Source organism: Staurois parvus, unplaced genomic scaffold, assembly GCF_062004578.1.
Source record: "Staurois parvus isolate SC_StPar_1 unplaced genomic scaffold, SC_StPar_1.0 ptg000549l, whole genome shotgun sequence".
Classification (NCBI taxonomy): Eukaryota; Metazoa; Chordata; class Amphibia; order Anura; family Ranidae; genus Staurois; species Staurois parvus.
Window position 1 is genome coordinate 9,874,524 of NW_028318345.1, and position 19,901 is coordinate 9,894,424.

The following is a 19,901-nucleotide window of genomic DNA, read 5'->3' on the forward strand; positions in this document are numbered from 1 at the left end:
TATCTCCATGCTTTAGTTTGCTGAGAAATCGCTTAGAACCCCCCTCCCCCCCCAGTATATTCTTTGCTATCTTGAGTAAGCTCTGGTTCACATATATGCGGCCTGCGTTTTGCTCAGCACGAGAGCCCATTCATTTGAATGGACTCCCATGCCCCGTGACACGCAGGGAAGAAGTCCCTGCACTTCTTCCGAAAACGCAGCCTGCATGGGAACCTCGGTTCCCAGTACAGTTGCGTTTTCTAGTGTGGGCAGCGTGCCATTAGAACTAATGGCACCCGCACGCAGGTCTGCATTTCTCTGTGCGGGTGGTGTGGCTGCAAGGATTTTCGTGCGGATCCGCAGCAGCACCACCCACACAGATGTGAACCTAGCCTAAGGGCAAATTAATGACATATTTGCCTAGTCATGGAAACTAAAAAGTAAGTTTAAATATTATATACTTTTCTATTTACTAATACTAGCAACAGAAGATGTTGATTGACAGAGTGACGTTCCACTTTAAGCTTCGACAAAAAAAACAAAAAAAAACAAAAAACCTGTAAGTGGATTGGTTTCCAAGCACCAGATTTTGTACTCTTTTCAGTAAATCAACCCTATTGTCTGAAATTGGCCTTTATAGTGAAACCCCTGCCAAATCGGCAGATTTTTTAAATTTCCTGTGTGGTCATAATGACAGGAATTAGGGGAAATCTCTCTGTCCCCAGTGGCAGTAAAAAGCCGACAGTGGTTTTACCAATCCATGCATTTAATCAATAAGCAATATTTTTCCGTGACCTCCACTTTAAATTGAAATGCTATCACTAATTATTGTTAGTGTTAACATTTTTTTTTTTTAACTTGTTTGGAAGCCAAATCAATTTCTCAGATACCGACAGCATTTATAAACTAACGTATAATACAAACATCGAAATAGAATACAATATTCTAAATATAAAATACCAAGCCATTAAAAAGTGAAACCTGCACTAAAAATTAAAATTTAGAACATTTCAACAACAAATCAAAATTTGTACCCACTGAAAATACAGTATCGTTTCCATTTAAAGTAAAATTCTAGGAAATTGTTCTATATGGAGGTCAGTGGATGGCAAGTGTATTGTGTAAATTAAGCTTGCATCCACTGTGTCCTATACTACATACTGAACAGAGCTGTAAAAGCTGGCATCTAATGGCTGTGCTCCTGTAGGCCACATACACGTCTGGTTTTTGCACACTGTTTGCAATAAACATTATAGTTTACCTCCCACAGAACACTGTAAAAGAAATTTATAGGAAGTCTAATAAACATGCAGAGCACCTAGGGTACAATAAAGAGCAATACTGTGTTTGCCTTGAAAGACCCACTTGTAGCTTTGATATTGAACATGGTGAATAATAATAATAATAATATCAATAAATGTATTTTTTATAGAATAACTAAATGACATTTAGTTTTCTTAAAGCACTGCGTATTATGGATAACTACCATTTTGTTTTCTTTTAGAAAGTACGAATTTCAATTTGTTTACATCTCAGTGCTACTGACCTCCTCCAGCCTCTTTGCTAACAGTTACTTGTGTAAATGCATGTAGTCCAGCAACAGCTGCAGGACATTTCTCCGGTCAGGGGAGCATGACTACACAATGAGTGTGCGCAGCTGTGCTGATAGTCTCTACAAGAGGTGCACATGATAGGATACTGACACAGTAGAGCAATTTAGAGAAAGGGACAGAGCATTGTCCCATATAACATGAAGTGACTGAACAATAACCTGCAGGCAGGATCATCAGGTATTATACAGAAAGCTGTAGATTTAAAAGGAAAGTATGGCCAAAATTCTTTTGGCCCTACTTCTTCTGCAGGTCACATGAGTGCACGTTATTCTGCACTCCTGTGACTGGTATTCAGCCAACAGTACGTAAAAGCCCACGGTTTATTGACATCACTGAGCTCATCCAGGCTCTGAAGAGATCACAACTTTACAGTCTGGATCCACCCAGATTCCTGACTGGCAACTCGCTCAGCCTGTCAGCGAGCCATTGAGAGCCTGAGCCAACCACTCCTGCCCCCTGCACAGCCTGGGCGCTCCAGTAAGGCAGAGCAGAGAGTTGGTAATTGACAGTCACCATCTGTCTGCTCACTTAAGATCGAGAACCGAGAAATCTGCGGTCTTTGATTGTTCAGTTCTTGGTCTTAGAGGTGGCAGGAGACAGATGCAGCATGGATCGCTGCTGCATCCACCTAGCTAAATATGTATGCTTTTTTTCCTGAACTTCTCTTAAACAGACTGAAAATTAATTCTGAAACTACATTACTGTTTTACAGGATTAGATTTTAAAGACTGTGCTAACATCTACTCTAAATCCTAGTACACACAATCAGAAAATTGTGCAAAAAATACCGATTGAACAATAATCTGATCGTTTGTACACAGCTTTCATCCAAAATGATTAGAAGGGACAAGCACGAACATGTTTCTCGTACAATACCAGAACATACAATTTTCATTTAATCGGTGAAGGTTTGGTCCGAAAATACAATAAAATACAAATACATTACATCACTTCCGAATTTTTATTCTGTCCTACAAGAATTTTCGTAACTTTAGCAACCTTTTCATTATCGATATGAAACTAGCATGCAAAAAAAAAAAATAAAAATATCAATAAATTATTAGACGATCATTCATCCAATCGCAGTGCATTGCACTGTTCACTTTTTTTAATGAACTTTACTGAAACATCACACAGTGAGATTGTCCACCGCGCAGTATGAGGCAGTTGATTGCCCTGTGCTGAGCTGAAAAAATAAAAGTATGGCTGGTGGCATGAACAATGCCAAGGTGTGAACCAGGTACATAGGAGACAAGGCATTTTGCATTGTCGTGGGGTGGGACTGTGCTGGAATAGTCGCTCAACGCAGTCCCACTGCAGTAGGCGTATATGGACCCTAAACCTGAATATTCCCGTTTTTAAATCCTTTGAAGAATTCTACGGAGCAACAGACTGGTCAGTGATTCAGAAAAGTACTGAAGTTATGGAATCAGTATGGTAGGCCAGCAACTAGGATTAAAAGGAAGAAATGTCATCAATGTCACATACTGCTCTCAGTACAGGTTTCCAAACAGTAAGACCTGTTTTTCCACAAGGTGTATTTCTTAGAACATAAAAAGGGGGAGATGAACTAAAACTGGGGCACACAGAATCTGGTGCAGCTGTGCATAGTAACCAATCAGTGTACTCTTGGGTCTTGTATTGTGAAAGTGCTGTGCCATGGTCCCTATTGTTTTTTGGGGGGTTTTCAAATATATCCAGGCATTTTTTTTTAGACAAAATTTTATATGTTTAAAAGGGTCCCTTAAAAGAAAAAAAGGATATGGTAAGCAATGTCCAATTATTCCATGCTAACAGCGTATGCATGATCCAGCCCCAAAGAGTATTTCTCAAGCAAGAGAAACATGCACTTTCACAAAAAGGAGAGTACGCTATGTATTCAGTTTTTTTTTTTTGTTTTTTTTTTTTAAAAGTGAACTGCGTTCTTCAGTTCTTTGGCTTGCATAGGAAATAATGCTGACACCCTCACTGCTTTGGACCAAAGGCTTACTATGGTGCCTTCCCATTGTTTGAGTTTTTTCGATAAATAATTATAAGCCTGTAGTTAAAAATAAATAGAAAAAAAACATAGTCATGATAATATTCACACAATTCCCAAGTAATAGCTATTAAATGTTTTACCTACAAGCAACAGAATATGTCAATTGTAGATTAGATCCAACATTTCATGGAGTAAACATAATTACAATGCTGCAGTTATTTTACTGGAAATTGTGCAGAATTTAACTTGAAGCACACTTTTTCATAATGGCAACATTTTTTAATTTGGACCATATTTTGGAAAGACAGCTTGGCTTGACATAGGGATTTTTTAAACCCACACAAAATTCTAGCTTAATATTTTTGTGTTTAGTCACAAGAAGACTGAAAGAAGTTATTAAATTTTATATTTTGAAAAAGGTACATAAACACATATCTCATATGAAATTTAGCCACAGGAAATAGAGGCATTCAGCACAATTTAACCACGCTTATACAAGGAAAACACCCCAGAACCTTTACTACCTTGGTAACAACACACTACTCATACTAAAAAAAAAAAAAAAAAAAAAAAAAAAAAAAAAAAAAAACACACCTCTCTACCCATTTAGAGATACCCCAACACTGTGAGATCTGCATGTCCTAAAAAGCAACACCACTGGTTTTCCAGAACTGATTGCAAAGCTTAATTTCTTATTTTAACCACTTGCCTACTGAGCACTTTTACCCCCTTCCTGCCAGGCCAATTTTCAGCTTTCAGTGCTGTCGCACTTTGAATGACAATTGCACGGTCATACAACACTGTGCCCAAACTAAATTTTTAGAATTTTTTTGAGACATATAGGATGTCCATGAATACTCTCCCAGAACTACACAAACGCACTGTAGCCATCTTTTGGCTATAGCGCAGTCAGGAACTGGTTAATATAAAAAAAATAAAAAAAAATCACAACATTATACTTACCAGAGCAGTCCGCCTCTTCTTGGGTCCCCCTCAGATGCTCCTGGCTATTCATATTTTGCCAGAATGCACAGTTCAAATACTTCTATCTGAATGGTGCCTATACCTTTTCCTTGAACCTTTTTTCCAAACATAATGCTAATATAATGTAGATTATTATTATACAGTATTTATATAGCGCCAAAAGTTTTGCTCAGCGCTGTACATTATAGTGGGGGACAGTACATGAGACAATACAGTAACAAAACAATACAGAAGGGGTTTGAGGGCCCTGCTCTTTCGAGCTTACAATCTAGGAAGGAGGGGATAGTGGTACAGGAGGAAGTGGCTGTGGAGGATGGAGTGGTAGGAGGAGATCGGCAGTTAGGTGAGGGCGGGGTAGGCTTCCCTGAAGAGATGGGTTTTCAGGGTGCGCCTAAAGGTGAGGAGGGTAGGTGACAGTCTGATGGATCGGGGTAGCGAGTTCCAGAGGATGGGAGAAGTCCTGGAGAAGTCCTGCAGTCGGGCGTGGGAGGTGGAGACCAGGAAGCTAGAAAGTAGGAGGTCTTGTGAGGAGCGAAGATTACGGGTTGGGTGGTATTTGGGTATCAGGTCGGTGAGGTAGTTTGGGGCAGCGTTATGAATGGCTTTGTATGTCAGTGTTAGTAGTTTGAATTTGATGCACTGGGCAAACGGGAGCCAGTGGAGGGAATGACAGAGGGGGGTGGCAATGTATAGATATGACAATTATGATATTGCAAACTGTCAGGTAAACTAACATTTACAACCCTATTTTACTGATACAGAGTACAAAAAAAAAGTCATTAACACAAGATATATTATATTCTTGGAATACAATTGTGGGAAAGAAAGTACATCACAGCAGTGCTCTTTCTCCTGTTGAACAGTAGAGCTGACCCTTTCAACAGAAGAATGTTACTTTTCCGGAAAGAGTACATCTCCAAACCAGTTGTATCAATAACAACTGCTTCCCAGAAACTGATGGGAAAAACTTTTAAAGGAACAATGTACTGTGTTTACAAGTAATTAGATATACACTACTCCAGAAAACAAAAACACACATGCTTTTTTTCAGAATTTGAATTATTACCTTTTTCAGTCCTATAGTATTACAAGGAATGGATTCTACGCTGGAAATTAGAACATGGGCATATAGAACCCTGTGCTTGTGCTTCCGTTTCTGTAGAGAAACAGCCAGATCTATCAGGTTTCTCCCCCATACCCCAATGTCACAAAGCACCACAGAGACAGCACCCCTCAGAGCAGGTTGATCAGTACCATAGACTAGAGCTCTGTACCTGCTCCCCTTGACCATTTTTTTTCTTTTCTACAAGGAGTTTTTCTATATTCCACTGCCGCTTTGGCAAAGTATAAAGACACAGACAATACCTTCATAGAATGGATTCAAAGAGTACTATAAGTAAAGATCTGGGGAAAAAGTGACAGAAAGGCCTAAACAAACTGTAAAAATTAAATATTTATACCATATTATGTTGACATTAAGAACTCTTAATGCCAGTTCACACCGGAATCAAGCAGAAACGTGTACTACGTGCTCTACGTTCCTGTGCAAATCAGCGGGATGCAATTTTCAGCACATTCATTTGAATGGGGTGAAAATCGCACCGAATCACAACAAAAGTACACTACTTTTAAAAACACACTGCACTAGATCACAAGGTACTGTAGTACCAGGAGATCTGGTAGAGGCAGAACGCACTGCATTTGCTATCTGCATATTGGGTGTCATTAGGAATCTATTGACACCCGCAGCAGATTGCACACCCATTGTGTTAGGGACGCAGTGCAGGAAATGCACACAGAACAAGGGTGTTCTGCACTGCACTCTGGTGGGAATAGGCTCCTTAAAGGTTAGATTATGAATGTGGACCCCCCTTTCACATCAGCCTACAAGTGTAAAAAGAAAATTATTAAAATGATGGTTTCTTACTTTTTTTTTTTTGCTTACCTTTAGTTTTTCCACTTCATTATTTCCCTAAAGGAGTGGTGATGTAGCCCAACTGCACAGATGCCCCTTGGGAGGACAACATCACTAGTGCCTGCAGGGAAATCTCATTCTTAAAGTCATGTGTATTCTCTCGCACATGCATCGTACAACATTACACTCATTTGATGGTTAGTTATAAAAAACAAACAAACAAAAAAAAAAAAAACACCTGGATATATGTAAGTGTACCTGCCTAAGTACACATTTACACATTTTAACATATTATTGCCATTTTTAAAAGGGGGAGTCCACTTTAAGTACTCAAATTGTCCTGTTCTGAAAGCCTTTCTTCTGGCAGATTTGACAATAAATTGACTATGAAGAAAAAGAAGAAATAGAAGAAATATATTTTGCAGGAGAAGAAGAAATAGAATATCAAGAAGAATAGAAGAAAAGAGAAGATGAAATAGATTTTGCAGAAGACGGAAAAGAAAAAAAGTTGCAACACTGTATCTATTTGTATGCATTTCTGATACAGATGTTTCTATTCAATACAAATAGATAAAATATTGTATCTTCTTCTTCTTTTGCATAATCTATTTCTTCAGTCAAATATAATAGCGGGTCTCTATGCAGGGACACCACTATTATATTAATTGACGGCCGTAGACGGGACTAAAACCCGCCGACTTTTTTTTTTTTTTAAATTAGTGGCAACGTCGGCCGTCTGAACGACCGATTTACGATTTAAAAAAAAAAAAAAAAAAAACGGCCGATTGTCCCCACGTCTATGGCCTGCTTTGGGCTGGCCATACATTATTCAATTTTCTTGAGATTTTTGCTTTAGATTCACCAAAAACCATATAAAAAGGAGGTCAAACCCAACCAACACTTTCAGTTGTATCCAATTAGGCAGGCCCTTGCACTACACAATTGAAGGTAAATCTAAAAGGAAATTAGGCAGAAATTGTAAGAAAACTTGTATAGTGTACGGCCAGCCTAAGGCTCCATGCACACTGGGCGTTTTAATAACACTGGTAATGTTAGCTGTGTAAAGTCATGTTAAAAACGTGAGTTTTCAGCGGTTTTTAGCGTTTTTTCACCTTTGCATTGCCTTGAGTTTTGACCAAAAAAAAAGTTTTTTTTTTAAGTAAAAAAATGCTGGTTTGCAGAGATTTAACGCGTTTTGCCACATTTTTCAGCTAAAAACTCTTTTTGCATTAGCGTTTAGCACAGTTTTTACGCATTTTTCCGTGTTTGCGTTTCTTAGCGTTGTTTTTGCTCAAAAAAGTCCAAAAATGCTGGTTAGAGCTTTTTTACAGCTAAAAAACTTCTCTACAAGCCCACTAGTTCTGGGGGGTTCTTTCAGTTAAATGCCCCTGCCAAAAAAAATGCTGATTACAGTCTATGTGTGCATGGCCACATAGGATAACATGCTGGGGAGTTTATTGGCTGTAGAAAAAAATGCCAAAACAGCAGCTGTAAAAACATCCTGCTGTTTTTCACTGCAAACAGGCACCTTTTTTTTCTAACTGGTAAAAATGATATTCTATATCTTATGTTGCAAGTCATTTATACACTATTAAGTGAATGCGACTTTGGCAAGATCCAGGATATATGTGTGTCTGAGCCCTAAACCAAAGTTGTGCTACATGTATATTTAAATGTATATTTAAATGTTTTTTCTCAAACAAGGTATGAGCATTGCAGTGCTTGTGTTTTACAAAGTCTTTTCAGTATGTCTCCTGTACAGTTTAATCACATGCAACTGAATTAGAAAGCACAATTTTGCCCCTAGCATCCAACTGCTTGCACAGCAATTCAATAGCAAGTGCATTAAAGATGGATTTCAATGTATTTTTATGGAGTTATATAGGGAAAGAGAAAGGAAAGAAAGGAAAAGAAAAAGCAAACTGTAACAACAGAACTTAAAAAAGAAAAAAAAAGCATGCATATGAATAATCCAGTATAACACAAAAGGACATACAGTCAGGTCCATAAATATTGGGACATCAATACAATTCTAACATTTTTGGCTCTGTACACCACCACAATGGATTTGAAATGAAACGAACAAGATGTGCCTTAACTGCAGACTGTCAGCTTAAAATTTGAGGGTATTTACATCCAAATCAGGTGAACGGTGTAGGAATTACAACAGTTTGCATATGTGCCTCCCACTTGTTAAGGGACCAAAAGTAATGGGACAATTGGCTTCTCAGCTGTTCCATGGCCAGGTGTGTGTTATTCCCTCATTATCCCAATTACAATGAGCAGATAAAAGGTCCAGAGTTCATTTCAAGTGTGCTATTTGCATTTGGAATCTGTTGCTGTCAACTCTCAAGATGAGATCCAAAGAGCTGTCACTATCAGTGAAGCAAGCCATCATTAGGCTGAAAAAACAAAACAAACCCATCAGAGAGATAGCAAAAACATTAGGCGTGGCCAAAACAACTGTTTGGAACATTCTTAAAAAGAAGGAACGCACCGGTGAGCAACACCAAAAGACCCGGAAGACCACGGGAAACAACTGTGGTGGATGACCAAAGAATTCTTTCCCTGGTGAAGAAAACACCATTCACAACAGTTGGCCAGATCAAGAACGCTCTCCAGGAGGTAGGTGTACGAGTGTCAAAGTCAACAATCAAGAGAAGAGTGAATACAGAGGGTTCACCACAAGATGTAAACCACTGGTGAGCCTCAAAAACAGGAAGGCCAGATTAGAGTTTGCCAAACGACATCTAAAAAAGCCTTCACAGTTCTGGAACAACATCCTATGGACAGATGAGACCGAGATCAACTTGTACCAGAGTGATGGGAAGAGAAGAGTATGGAGAAGGAAAGGAACTGCTCATGATCCTAAGCATACCACCTCATCAGTGAAGCATGGTGGTGGTAGTGTCATGGCGTGGGCATGTATGGCTGCCAATGGAACTGGTTCTCTTGTATTTATTGATGATGTGACTGCTGACAAAAGCAGCAGGATGAATTCTGAAGTGTTTCGGGCAATATTATCTGCTCATATTCAGCCAAATGCTTCAGAACTCATTGGACTCCGCTTCACAGTGCAGATGGACAATGACCCAAAGCATACTGCAAAAGCAACCAAAGAGTTTTTTAAGGGAAAGAAGTGGAATGTTATGCAATGGCCAAGTCAATCACCTGACCTGAATCCGATTGAGCATGCATTTCACTTGCTGGAGACAAAACTGAAGGGAAAATGCCCCAAGAACAAGCAGGAACTGAAGACAGTTGCAGTAGAGGCCTGGCAGAGCATCACCAGGGATGAAACCCAGCGTCTGGTGATGTCTATGCGTTCCAGACTTCAGGCTGTAATTGGCTGCAAAGGATTTGCAACCAAGTATTAAAAAGTGAAAGTTTGATTTATGATTATTCTGTCCCATTACTTTTGGTCCCTTAACAAGTGGGAGGCACATATGCAAACTGTTGTAATTCCTACACCGTTCACCTGATTTGGATGTAAATACCCTCTAATTAAAGCTGACAGTCTTCAGTTAAAGCACATCATGTTCATTTCATTTCAAATCCATTGTGGTGGTGTATAGAGCCAAAAATGTTAGAATTGTGTCGATGTCCCAATATTTATGGACCTGACTGTATTTCTTAAAGTCTTTTAAAGCTTTCAAAAGCATAAAACAATCCACAGAAGTGTGTACTCACCCAAGGGGCAGCACACAGGTAAAACTACGTGATGAGGTAAGGACACAGGAAAAAGAAGTAGCGCTCCATGCCCCTCTCCCTTGCTTAGTGCCCCCAGAGCAAGCCGAGTGCTCTGGGGGCACCTGTGCATGCTTGCCCCCGAGCCGCCTTTGTGTGTCTGAGAAGCACACAAGAGTGCAGCTCAGCCCTGCCCCATGCTCCCTTCTCACTGGCCGTGATTGACAGCAGTGCTGTGTCTCAGCCAATGAGGGGAGAGAGACCAGGGAGAGCTTCTGCTCTCATGCACATTGCTGGATTGAGATTGGGCTCGGGGGTGGGGGGGGGGGGGGCTGCACACTGAAGGCTTTTTACCTTCATGTATGGAAAGCATGAAGGTAAAAAACCTTCAGCCTTTACAACCACTTTAAATTTAGCTTTGGCCTGGGAATTTCCTGTCAATCAGCTGAGTGAGGCACGGTATAAAGTACTGTGTGGGGGAAGGTGTTACAGCTTCCCAACACAGACATGCTACCCTGAGTACCGGCATACCTCTGTTTGCCAGTTCAGAACAGGTCGTAATTACCACCAGTTTCCTAATCTGCTGCAATTCTTTAATCTGTCACAGTCATAGTGACAGTTTCTTAAACTGGCGGTAGTAGTAAGAAATACCTGAATTTGTCATCCATATTGGTAATATAACCAAAATGGCACAAATGCTTACCTGAATTAGGCATGGGTAGTTTCAAAAGAAAAATACTGCCAGAAAAAAGGCAGTTAAGGCTTTACTGAATTTCTCTGTATAGTGTCTACACTTGTGATGGCTGTGCTTAATTCACAGAAAACACAAGTTACAGAGCCAATTGGCTATGTACACAATGCCTGCGATCTAAGCTGTCCAATCACAGGTCATATCACAGCCATTCACAGGTGCACTGGTCACCAGACTGCGTTTTCTCCAGGGCACTAAAAATACGCATCCTCTCTGCAGTTTTAATATGTACCCCAGTAGTGAAATTGTTAAAGTTACGACTGATCAAGAGATCTACCCAGAACTTCCTAACAGTCTTCCCAGCAGACAGCAGCAGGAGGAAAAGTTTTCCCTCCATAGTACACGCATGTAAATTCACTGGATAACATTTCAATTCATAACAGGAAAGCAGATTATTATTTATTTAGAAGATACATTTAAGTGACCATTAGTCATTTCAATCAAATGTGAAATGATCTCTCTTGCACAAGTTCCTTACTCTTGACTCTCACATTAAGTCTCCGTCAGTTCTCCTTTGTGTTTGGGAAGACCTAGGAGAATTTACATAGGGCATTAAATTATGAAGGGAAAAACATGAAGCAATCTGATCTAATACTCCCCTGACAAAGTTCTCAGATTCTCTTAAGTAACAGTTAATCTAGTCGGCCTCTGCAGTATGCCCTGCTAATCCTTCACTGATTAGGCCTTACTACACATGTGGACTTCACAGAGAAAGCCTACATTGGTTGAAGAAGAATCCCAGAGGACTGGTTGGACAACCCTGCTATAAAGAGAGGCCAGTGGACTTTGTAGTTCATGCTTACATAGCCTATATGCCAATGCAATTGCTAACGTAAACACAATTAAACCTCGGATGGGAGGATGTCATATGAAGCTCAGAAAACCTTAGCCAAGATTAGCTCATAATTGCTGTGCAGCGTGTAGTACTCCTGGTTTCCCTTTGCTTCTAAGCACTTGCCCATCTCTGGCAGGCTGATGTTTAACTGGATGACACTGTAAAGTATTACACTGTACCTTGTCCTTTAAGGGGACACAATCCAGAAAATATAGTCATCCAAAATGCTTTTTTTTTTTTCACTCTTTATCTCACCGCCAAAGAACAAAATGTGCAAGTACAATAATTCCTTAGAATACAATTCTTTTATCACTCAACTGAGAGAGAAGAAGCAGCACAAGAAGCAAATGATGGGCTATCAGTGACCATTATAGCAGTTTAACTTGAGTTTGTGCCTAGTACAAATGATGCATTCACGGACATGTCACAATGTAACTGGCACCAAACTGCACTGTTATGAGAGGTACCACACACAACTTAAAGCATTTGTTTTGAAAGAAAAATTAACAAAGCTAAAGTGTACCTTCAGTCAATAATTATATAGTTGGACAGTTAGTGAGTGTTGATGTGGCCGACCCCCCTGGGAGAACACAGTTATTAGTGCCAGCCGCTATAATAGGGGCTAGCAATAATCTAATGTAAAATCAGACAGGCTGGTTGAACCCAAGTTGATCGATCAACTTGAGTGCATTCAGCCTATTCATACTTGGTTCGAATTTCTGCCAGTCCCTGCTGAACAGGTCAAGATTCAAACCATCTTTGGGCGGCTTTATTCTAAAAATCTGAGTTGTCACCAGAACAAAAACAGAATATGTCTGCAATAGGGAGGCTTCTTCCTGTGACAACTGTCTAGTCACATTGGAAGGATGTCTTTTCATTTCCTGTTGTCTCTACATGACAAGTGAAGGGAATGGGGGGACAGATGGGGGGGGGGGGGGGTGACAGGGATTTGTCATCCCCAAGTCTACCCAAAACAGTAAAGAAAAGAAAATAAATGTTGCCTTCAGCTATTCTTTAACCACTTCCTGCTTGCAGGAAGTCATATGACGTCCCAGACTTGAAGTGCACATATCCGGATGATGACTTCAGCTAAACATCATCCCAGTATCTTTTTTTTTGTTTTGTTTTTTTTTAGGCCAGCGATCTTCTGTAAAGTAAAAGCAATCCTAGCAGCTAATTAGCTGCTGGATTTCTTTTACAAGTGACGGGGAGGGCGTAGCTTCCCATGCTATCGGGGATCCCCAGGCCAGCTTACCATAGAGCTGGACGGGATCGGAATGTCCCTGAGCATCTCTATGATATTAGTAACAAGGTGTATTTTGTCACGTTCGGTTTCTCCAAATGTCAACAAAGCCATTTTTGGCTTAGGAAAGCATCTGTTCACACCGATCTTTTAAGGGCACAGGAGAGAACTGGGGTCTAACAGACCCCAGATCTCTCAGTAGAGAGAGTTTTACATTCCATGTGATAACAACAAAAACAATTTAATTAAAACAAACCGTGTAAAATAAATAAAAATTAAAAACATTTTTAAAGTGCCCCCCCAGCCCATGCTCATGTGCAAAGGCAAATGTACCCAGTTTACCCTAAAATAAGACCTACCCCAAAAATAAGACCTAGTGCTATCTTTGGGAATTGCTAAAGTATAAGACCTACCCCGAAAATAAGACCTAGTTGTGATCAGGGCCTCTTTTCAGCTGGAACATAGCGGAACACCATTCTGCCACCTCCGGCACTGGCCCTGTGCACACCCATATCTACTGTCTCTTATAAACACAGAAGCGCAGCTGAAGTGACAGCACCATCCACTCCCACAGAACCTCCCTACCTCTGTACTCACTGTGGGACAGGGAAGGAACAGATATCTGCGGGTGCAGTGTGCAGTGTGTTTAGGGGTGGGGTATCTCCTCCTGCAGCCTAATGCATGGAAGCCGATGCCCCAGAGGTGATCACCGGCCAGTGGGGAAGAGGCGGAGCGGTAAGTGCGCTTGGTGCACTGTGTGGGAAGATACGACCCAAAACGGGAGTTACTGTAGAGAGGGGCCGGCTGTGGACAGCTGTGTTTTGCAAAACTAGCTAACCATATGAGGGCAGTGGAGGGGGAGGGGAGGATGTGCAAAGGTGAACTGCAGTCAGGTGTTGCAGAGGTAAATTGAGTCAAGTGAGTTGCAGACAGGGTGCATAGGTGAGCTGCAGATGGGGGGGGGGTGCAGAGGTGAGCTGAGTTGTACCCACCTCTGCTCCCCCCCAGCCACAGCTCAGCACCCCCTGGCCACACAGCTCACCTCTGCATTCTCCGTCTGCAACTCACCCCTGCACCCTGTCTGTGGCTCATATCTGCACCCTGTCTGAAACTCACCTGTCAAGTCACCCCTGTAACACCTGACTGCAGCTCACAACTGTCATCAACTGACCCTCTCCATAGTAACCCTCATCCACAACTGCCTGCAGCTCACCTCTGCACCCCCTGTCAACACCTGGACATTTAAAAAATAAGACCTACCCCGAAAATAAAACCTAGTGTGTTTTTTTGAGCCAAAAAAAAAAATTAAGACAGTGTGTTATTTTCGGGGAAACACGGTATAAATAAGTCAACAACGCATATGTAAACAGTAATTGCAACACATATGGTATCACCACGAACAGTAAGAGCAATAATTCTAGCACCAGACCTCCTGTGTACCTCGTAAAGGCTTTTAAAGCGTCGCCTATGGAGATTTTTAGGTACCGCATTTTGGTGCCGTTCTATGGGCGTATGCAATTTGAAAGTGTGATTTGTTAAGATATTTATGTACTTGGCATAACATCAATTTTTATTTTTTACCAAACAATTGGGTATTATATTGTGTTTATGTGCACTAAAATTCATTAAATTGTGATTTTCCAAATAATTAGCATTTTAAAAAAACGCTGTTCAATACTGTGTGACATAAAATTGCGAAACCCACCACTTTATCCTTACAGCCTTTGCTAAAATAAAATATATAATGCCTGGAGGTTCTAGATAATTTTTTAGCAAAAAATAATTTTTACATGTAGGAGAGAAGTGTCAGATTTGGCTCAGAAGGGAAGTAGTTAAAAGTAGAACTAAAGACAATACTAAAGCAATAAAAACCTGACAGGTGTTCTAATCCCTCTCCACTTTATCTAAAACGGAAAAAAAAAAGTTTTGCTTTAGTTATACTGGCCCATACACATTACAGATTGTACAATCACTTTATCTCCTAACAGATGCAGTCACTGTTTTGGTATTCTGACAGCCACTGACAGCTGACAGGTTCCGGCTGTCAAAATAAAATCGCTGAAAGAGGCGATTCTTCTTTCCACGCTGTTTAGTGTGATTGTAGGAATCTATTAGTTTGGTCTTGTTCAGCAGTTCAATAAGTGTATCACTACCACTAAGCCCCTCTGGTCAGTAAGGGGCATGCCTCTCACTGTCTCCTACCACTCACAATGACAGTCTCTGGCAGCCTACTACAGCACCACATACACTGAATACCATCTGCAGACCCTTTGTGATGGTAGGAGCGGTAGTTGATGCCCTTATCTTGTACATCTTTTACAGATCACCACTGTTCTGGAAGCCAAACATACCAGGCCGCTGGCAATTTTAGAAGGAAGACAGAAATGGCTTCCTTCACATTTCTCCCATGACAGGTGTACTTATGTTTTGTGTCAAAGGCATCTGGTCAGCCAGGTGAGTGCAACAACACCTTAACTGAAGCAGGAAATGCATGCTCAGTAAATCCCTCACACGGGTAAATAGGCTGCATTCCATTTTCTAGTAGAACCAACACTCATGCCAGGGACAGGCTACACATAGGTGAATGTGACACATCACTTTCAGCCCTTGTCCTGACTGATCAAGGGTCAGAACTATGTGCCTGTGTCTTCTGACCTTGTACAGATCCATATCTCTCTGGGTGCCTCCGTTCTAAGAGCCTGTCTAATTGTGTACATAAAGAAGCTGGAGCAATGAAAAACAGCGGTGCTGCAATCCTTCATGCTCCCAAAGCAGGTTCATGAATGGTTGCTATGGGCAGCAGCCCCACTTTACTCTAACATAGCAGTGTAATGAATAGTTGCTATGGACAACAGTTCCACTTCCCCTCCCAGGGCAGGGTCATGAATGGTGTCTATGGGCAATACACTGCTATAGGCAACAACCCCCCTTTCCTTTCGCAGAGCAGGGTCATGTATCGTTCCGATGGACTAATGCCCCCCAACCAAAGCAGGTTCCTGAATAATTGCTATAGACAACAGCTTCACTTTCCTCTAACAGAGTAGGGTCATGAATGGTGCTATGGACAACTACCCCATTTTCCCCCAAAGTGGGTTCCTGAATAGTTGCTAGAGACAACAACCTCAATTTCCTCTAACAGTGCATGGCCATGAGTGGCTGCTATGAACAACTGTCTCATTTTCCCCTAACAGAGCAGGTCCCTTAATAGCTGCTATGGACAACGGCCTCACTTTCCTCTAACAGAGCAGGGTCATTAATGGTTGCTATGGACAACAGCTTCGCTTTCCTCTAACAGAGCAGGGTCATTAATGGTTGCTATGGACAACAGATTCACTTTCCTCTCAGAGCATGATCATAAATGGCTGCTATAGGTAACAACCCCTTCTTCCTCTCCTAGAGAAGATTCCTAAATAGTTACTATGGACAACAGCCTCACTTTCCTTTCACAGAGCATGGTCTTGGATTATATGGACAACTGCCACAATTTCCCCAAACAAAAGCAGATTCCTGAAGAGATTCAGTCTCAATTTCCCCTAGTAGGGTAGGGTCATGAATGGTTGTTATGGGCAACTTTCCCACTTTCCCCTGAGCAGGATCATGAATGGTTGCTATGGACAACTGTCCCACTTCCCCTAAGAGAGAAGGGTTGTGAATAGTTGCTATGGACAACAGCCCCACCTTCCTCTCCTAAAGCAGAGCCATGAATGGTTGCTATGGACAACTGCTACTTCTTTACTCTCAGAGCAGGCCCATAAATGGTCGCTACAGGCTATAGCCCCACCTTTCTCTCACAGAGTAGGCTCCTGTATAGTTACTATGGACAACAGCCCCGCTTTCCTCTCCCAGAGCAGGGCCATAAATGGTTGCTATGGACAACAGTCCCGCTTTCCTCTCCCAGAGCAGGGCCATGAATGGTTGCTATGGACAACAGCCCCGCTTTCCTCTCCCACAGCAGGGCCATGAATGGTTGCTATGGACAACAGCCCCGCTTTCCTCTCCCAGATCAGGACCATGAATGGTTGCTATGGACAACAGTCCCGCTTTCCTCTCCCAGAGCAGGGCCATGAATGGTTGCTATGGACAACAGCCCCGCTTTCCTCTCCCACAGCAGGGCCATGAATGGTTGCTATGGACAACAGCCCCGCTCTCCTCTCCCACAGCAGGGCCATGAATGGTTGCTATGGACAACAGCCCCGCTCTCCTCTCCCAGAGCAGGGCCATGAATGGTTGCTATGGACAACAGCCCCGCTTTCCTCTCCCAGAGCAGGGCCATGAATGGTTGCTATGGACAACAGCCCCACTTTCCTCTCCCAGAGCAGGGCCATGAATGGTTGCTATGGACAACAGCCCCACTTTCCTCTCTCACAGCAGGGCCATGAATGGTTGCTATGGATAACAGCCCCGCTTTCCTCTCCCAGATCAGGACCATGAATGGTTGCTATGGACAACAGTCCCGCTTTCCTCTCCCAGAGCAGGGCCATGAATGGTTGCTATGGACAACAGCCCCGCTTTCCTCTCCCACAGCAGGGCCATGAATGGTTGCTATGGACAACAGCCCCGCTCTCCTCTCCCAGAGCAGGGCCATGAATGGTTGCTATGGACAACAGCCCCGCTTTCCTCTCCCAGAGCAGGGCCATGAATGGTTGCTATGGACAACAGCCCCGCTTTCCTCTCCCAGAGCAGGGCCATGAATGGTTGCTATGGACAACAGCCCCACTTTCCTCTCCCAGAGCAGGGCCATGAATGGTTGCTATGGACAACAGCCCCACTTTCCTCTCTCACAGCAGGGCCATGAATGGTTGCTATGGACAACTGCTACTTCTTTACTCTCAGAGCAGGCCCATAAATGGTCACTACAGGCTATAGCCCCACCTTTCTCTCACAGAGTAGGTTCCTGTATAGTTACTATGGACAACAGCCCCGCTTTCCTCTCCCAGAGGAGGGCCATGAATGGTTGTTATGGACAACAGCCCCACTTTCCTCTCCCTACTCAGGGCCATGAATGGTCGCTATGGACAACAGCCCCACTTTCCTCTCCCTACTCAGAGCCATGAATGGTCGCTATGGACAACAGCCCCACTTTCCTCTCCCTACTCAGAGCCATGAATGGTCGCTATGGACAACAGCCCCACTTTCCTCTCCCTGCTCAGGGCCATGAATGGTCGCTATGGACAACAGCCCCACTTTCCTCTCCCAGCGCAGGGCCATGAATGGTCGCTATGGACAACAGCCCCACTTTCCTCTCCCTGCTCAGGGCCATGAATGGTCGCTATGGACAACAGCCCCACTTTCCTCTCCCTGCTCAGGGCCATGAATGGTCGCTATGGACAACAGCCCCACTTTCCTCTCCCTGCTCAGGGCCATGAATGGTTGCTATGGACAACAGCCCCACTTTCCTCTCCCTGCTCAGGGCCATGAATGGTTGCTATGGACAACAGCCCCACTTTCCTCTCCCTGCTCAGGGCCATGAATGGTTGCTTTGAGCTCCAGCCCCGAATGAGGAAAGTCCATAGAGTAGTGGTAGTGTCCGGACCGGTGCAGTGTAGCCCAGAGGCTGAGCCGTGATTGCAGTGTGATCATTCCTGGCTCCCCCCTCCACGTTTTCCCAATTGGTTATTCATTAGCGGTAATTAGCAGGCAGCCACTCACCCAGCAGCAGCAGCTTCAACTCCCTGCGAGCATTCCTCTTGTCCATGCGGATCTTTTTCTCGATCTCAGCATTAATCCTCTGGGACTCCTTCTCCTCCGCGGACAGGCAGCACCCCGCCATTGTGCCAGAGAAGAGCGGCTACACACACAGAGCTCCCTCCGTTCTGGGTGGCAGACAGCATGCACGGAGCGTCCACCACCAGCAGGCGCCCTCACTCCGCTCCCCGGTGCCCACTACAAGTTCACAAGGCGCCTCTCCGCGTCTTCCTCAACAACTTCAAGCAGGAGGAAGGGAAGGAAGGAGGGGACCCGAACAAAGCCAATGAATCCCTGCTTTCTTCTTCTTCCTTGCCCCGGGGAAGTGTGTATGTGTGCTGGGGGAGGTAATGGAGGCCGAGCAGGAGCTCCTCTTCTCTCGCTCAGATAGACAGGAGCCCTCAGACACACAGAGGTGGAGGTGGGGGAGTCAGTCAGCACATATCCACCGAAAGCTTTCTTTTCCCGGAGTACTGGGGAGGCGGAGCTGGGGCGGCTCTGCTCTCACACCTCCTCCTCATGTGTTGGGGGTGGCCGCTCTCCTCGTCAGGGGCTTTTCCAAAAGAGAAAGGAAACTTGGAGTGAGACAACCCTGGGGGCACTCTGCTTGTCCTGCCGTCTGTGCAGTAAGTGCCTTCTGAGGTAACAAGTGACGTCAGAACCCCTGGGGAGGCAAACACCCTCAACTGCCCCCTACCACACCTTGGGGGGGAATGCTATCAAACCTGGAGTGGCAGTCCATGGCAACCAATCAGCTTGTAGCTTTCATTTTTCAAAGCTGGAAGTAATGCTAAAGTCTAAAAGTTTTGTGCCTGAAAGTGATATTAACCGCTTCCCACCCGCAATGTACTGTGGACAGGCGGTAGCTGCAGGCAAAGCGACATACCTGTAAGGTGCTTTGCTCTTCTGGGTTTAGAGCGCGCATGCGCACGCTGACCCTTGGTGTCATTCGTTGTCGGAGGTGTATGTCAGCAGGTCTCCGCCAGCGATTTTGACTGGGACGCTGCCGATCTCCTACAGCAAATGGAGATGTGGCTGTATTTATAAATACAAGCACAGGATCTAGCTTGTTCTTCTCTCCCTGGAAACATTTTGTTCCAGGGAGAGAAGAAAGCCATCACACATGAGGAAAAGCAGCACACTGCACCCACACGTTATGCATTTTCACCACTTGATTGCCACATTTAACCCTTTGCCCCCTGCCAGTGCCATTAGTACAGTGTCAGTG

At 43.3% G+C, this 19,901-nt stretch overlaps 1 protein-coding gene across 1 annotated transcript in view; it reads right to left on the minus strand.

The window, feature by feature from the left end:
- LOC149451098 (guanine nucleotide-binding protein subunit alpha-14) overlaps nt 1-19,214 on the minus strand; it is a 175,515-nt gene extending 156,301 nt beyond the window's left edge. Inside the window, exon 1 of the mRNA XM_089691100.1 lies at nt 18,638-19,214. Coding sequence (XP_089547226.1) covers nt 18,638-18,758 — 121 coding nt within the window. The 5' untranslated portion in view covers nt 18,759-19,214. The remainder of the gene's footprint in view (nt 1-18,637) is intronic.
- Nucleotides 19,215-19,901: the final 687 nt, after the last annotated feature.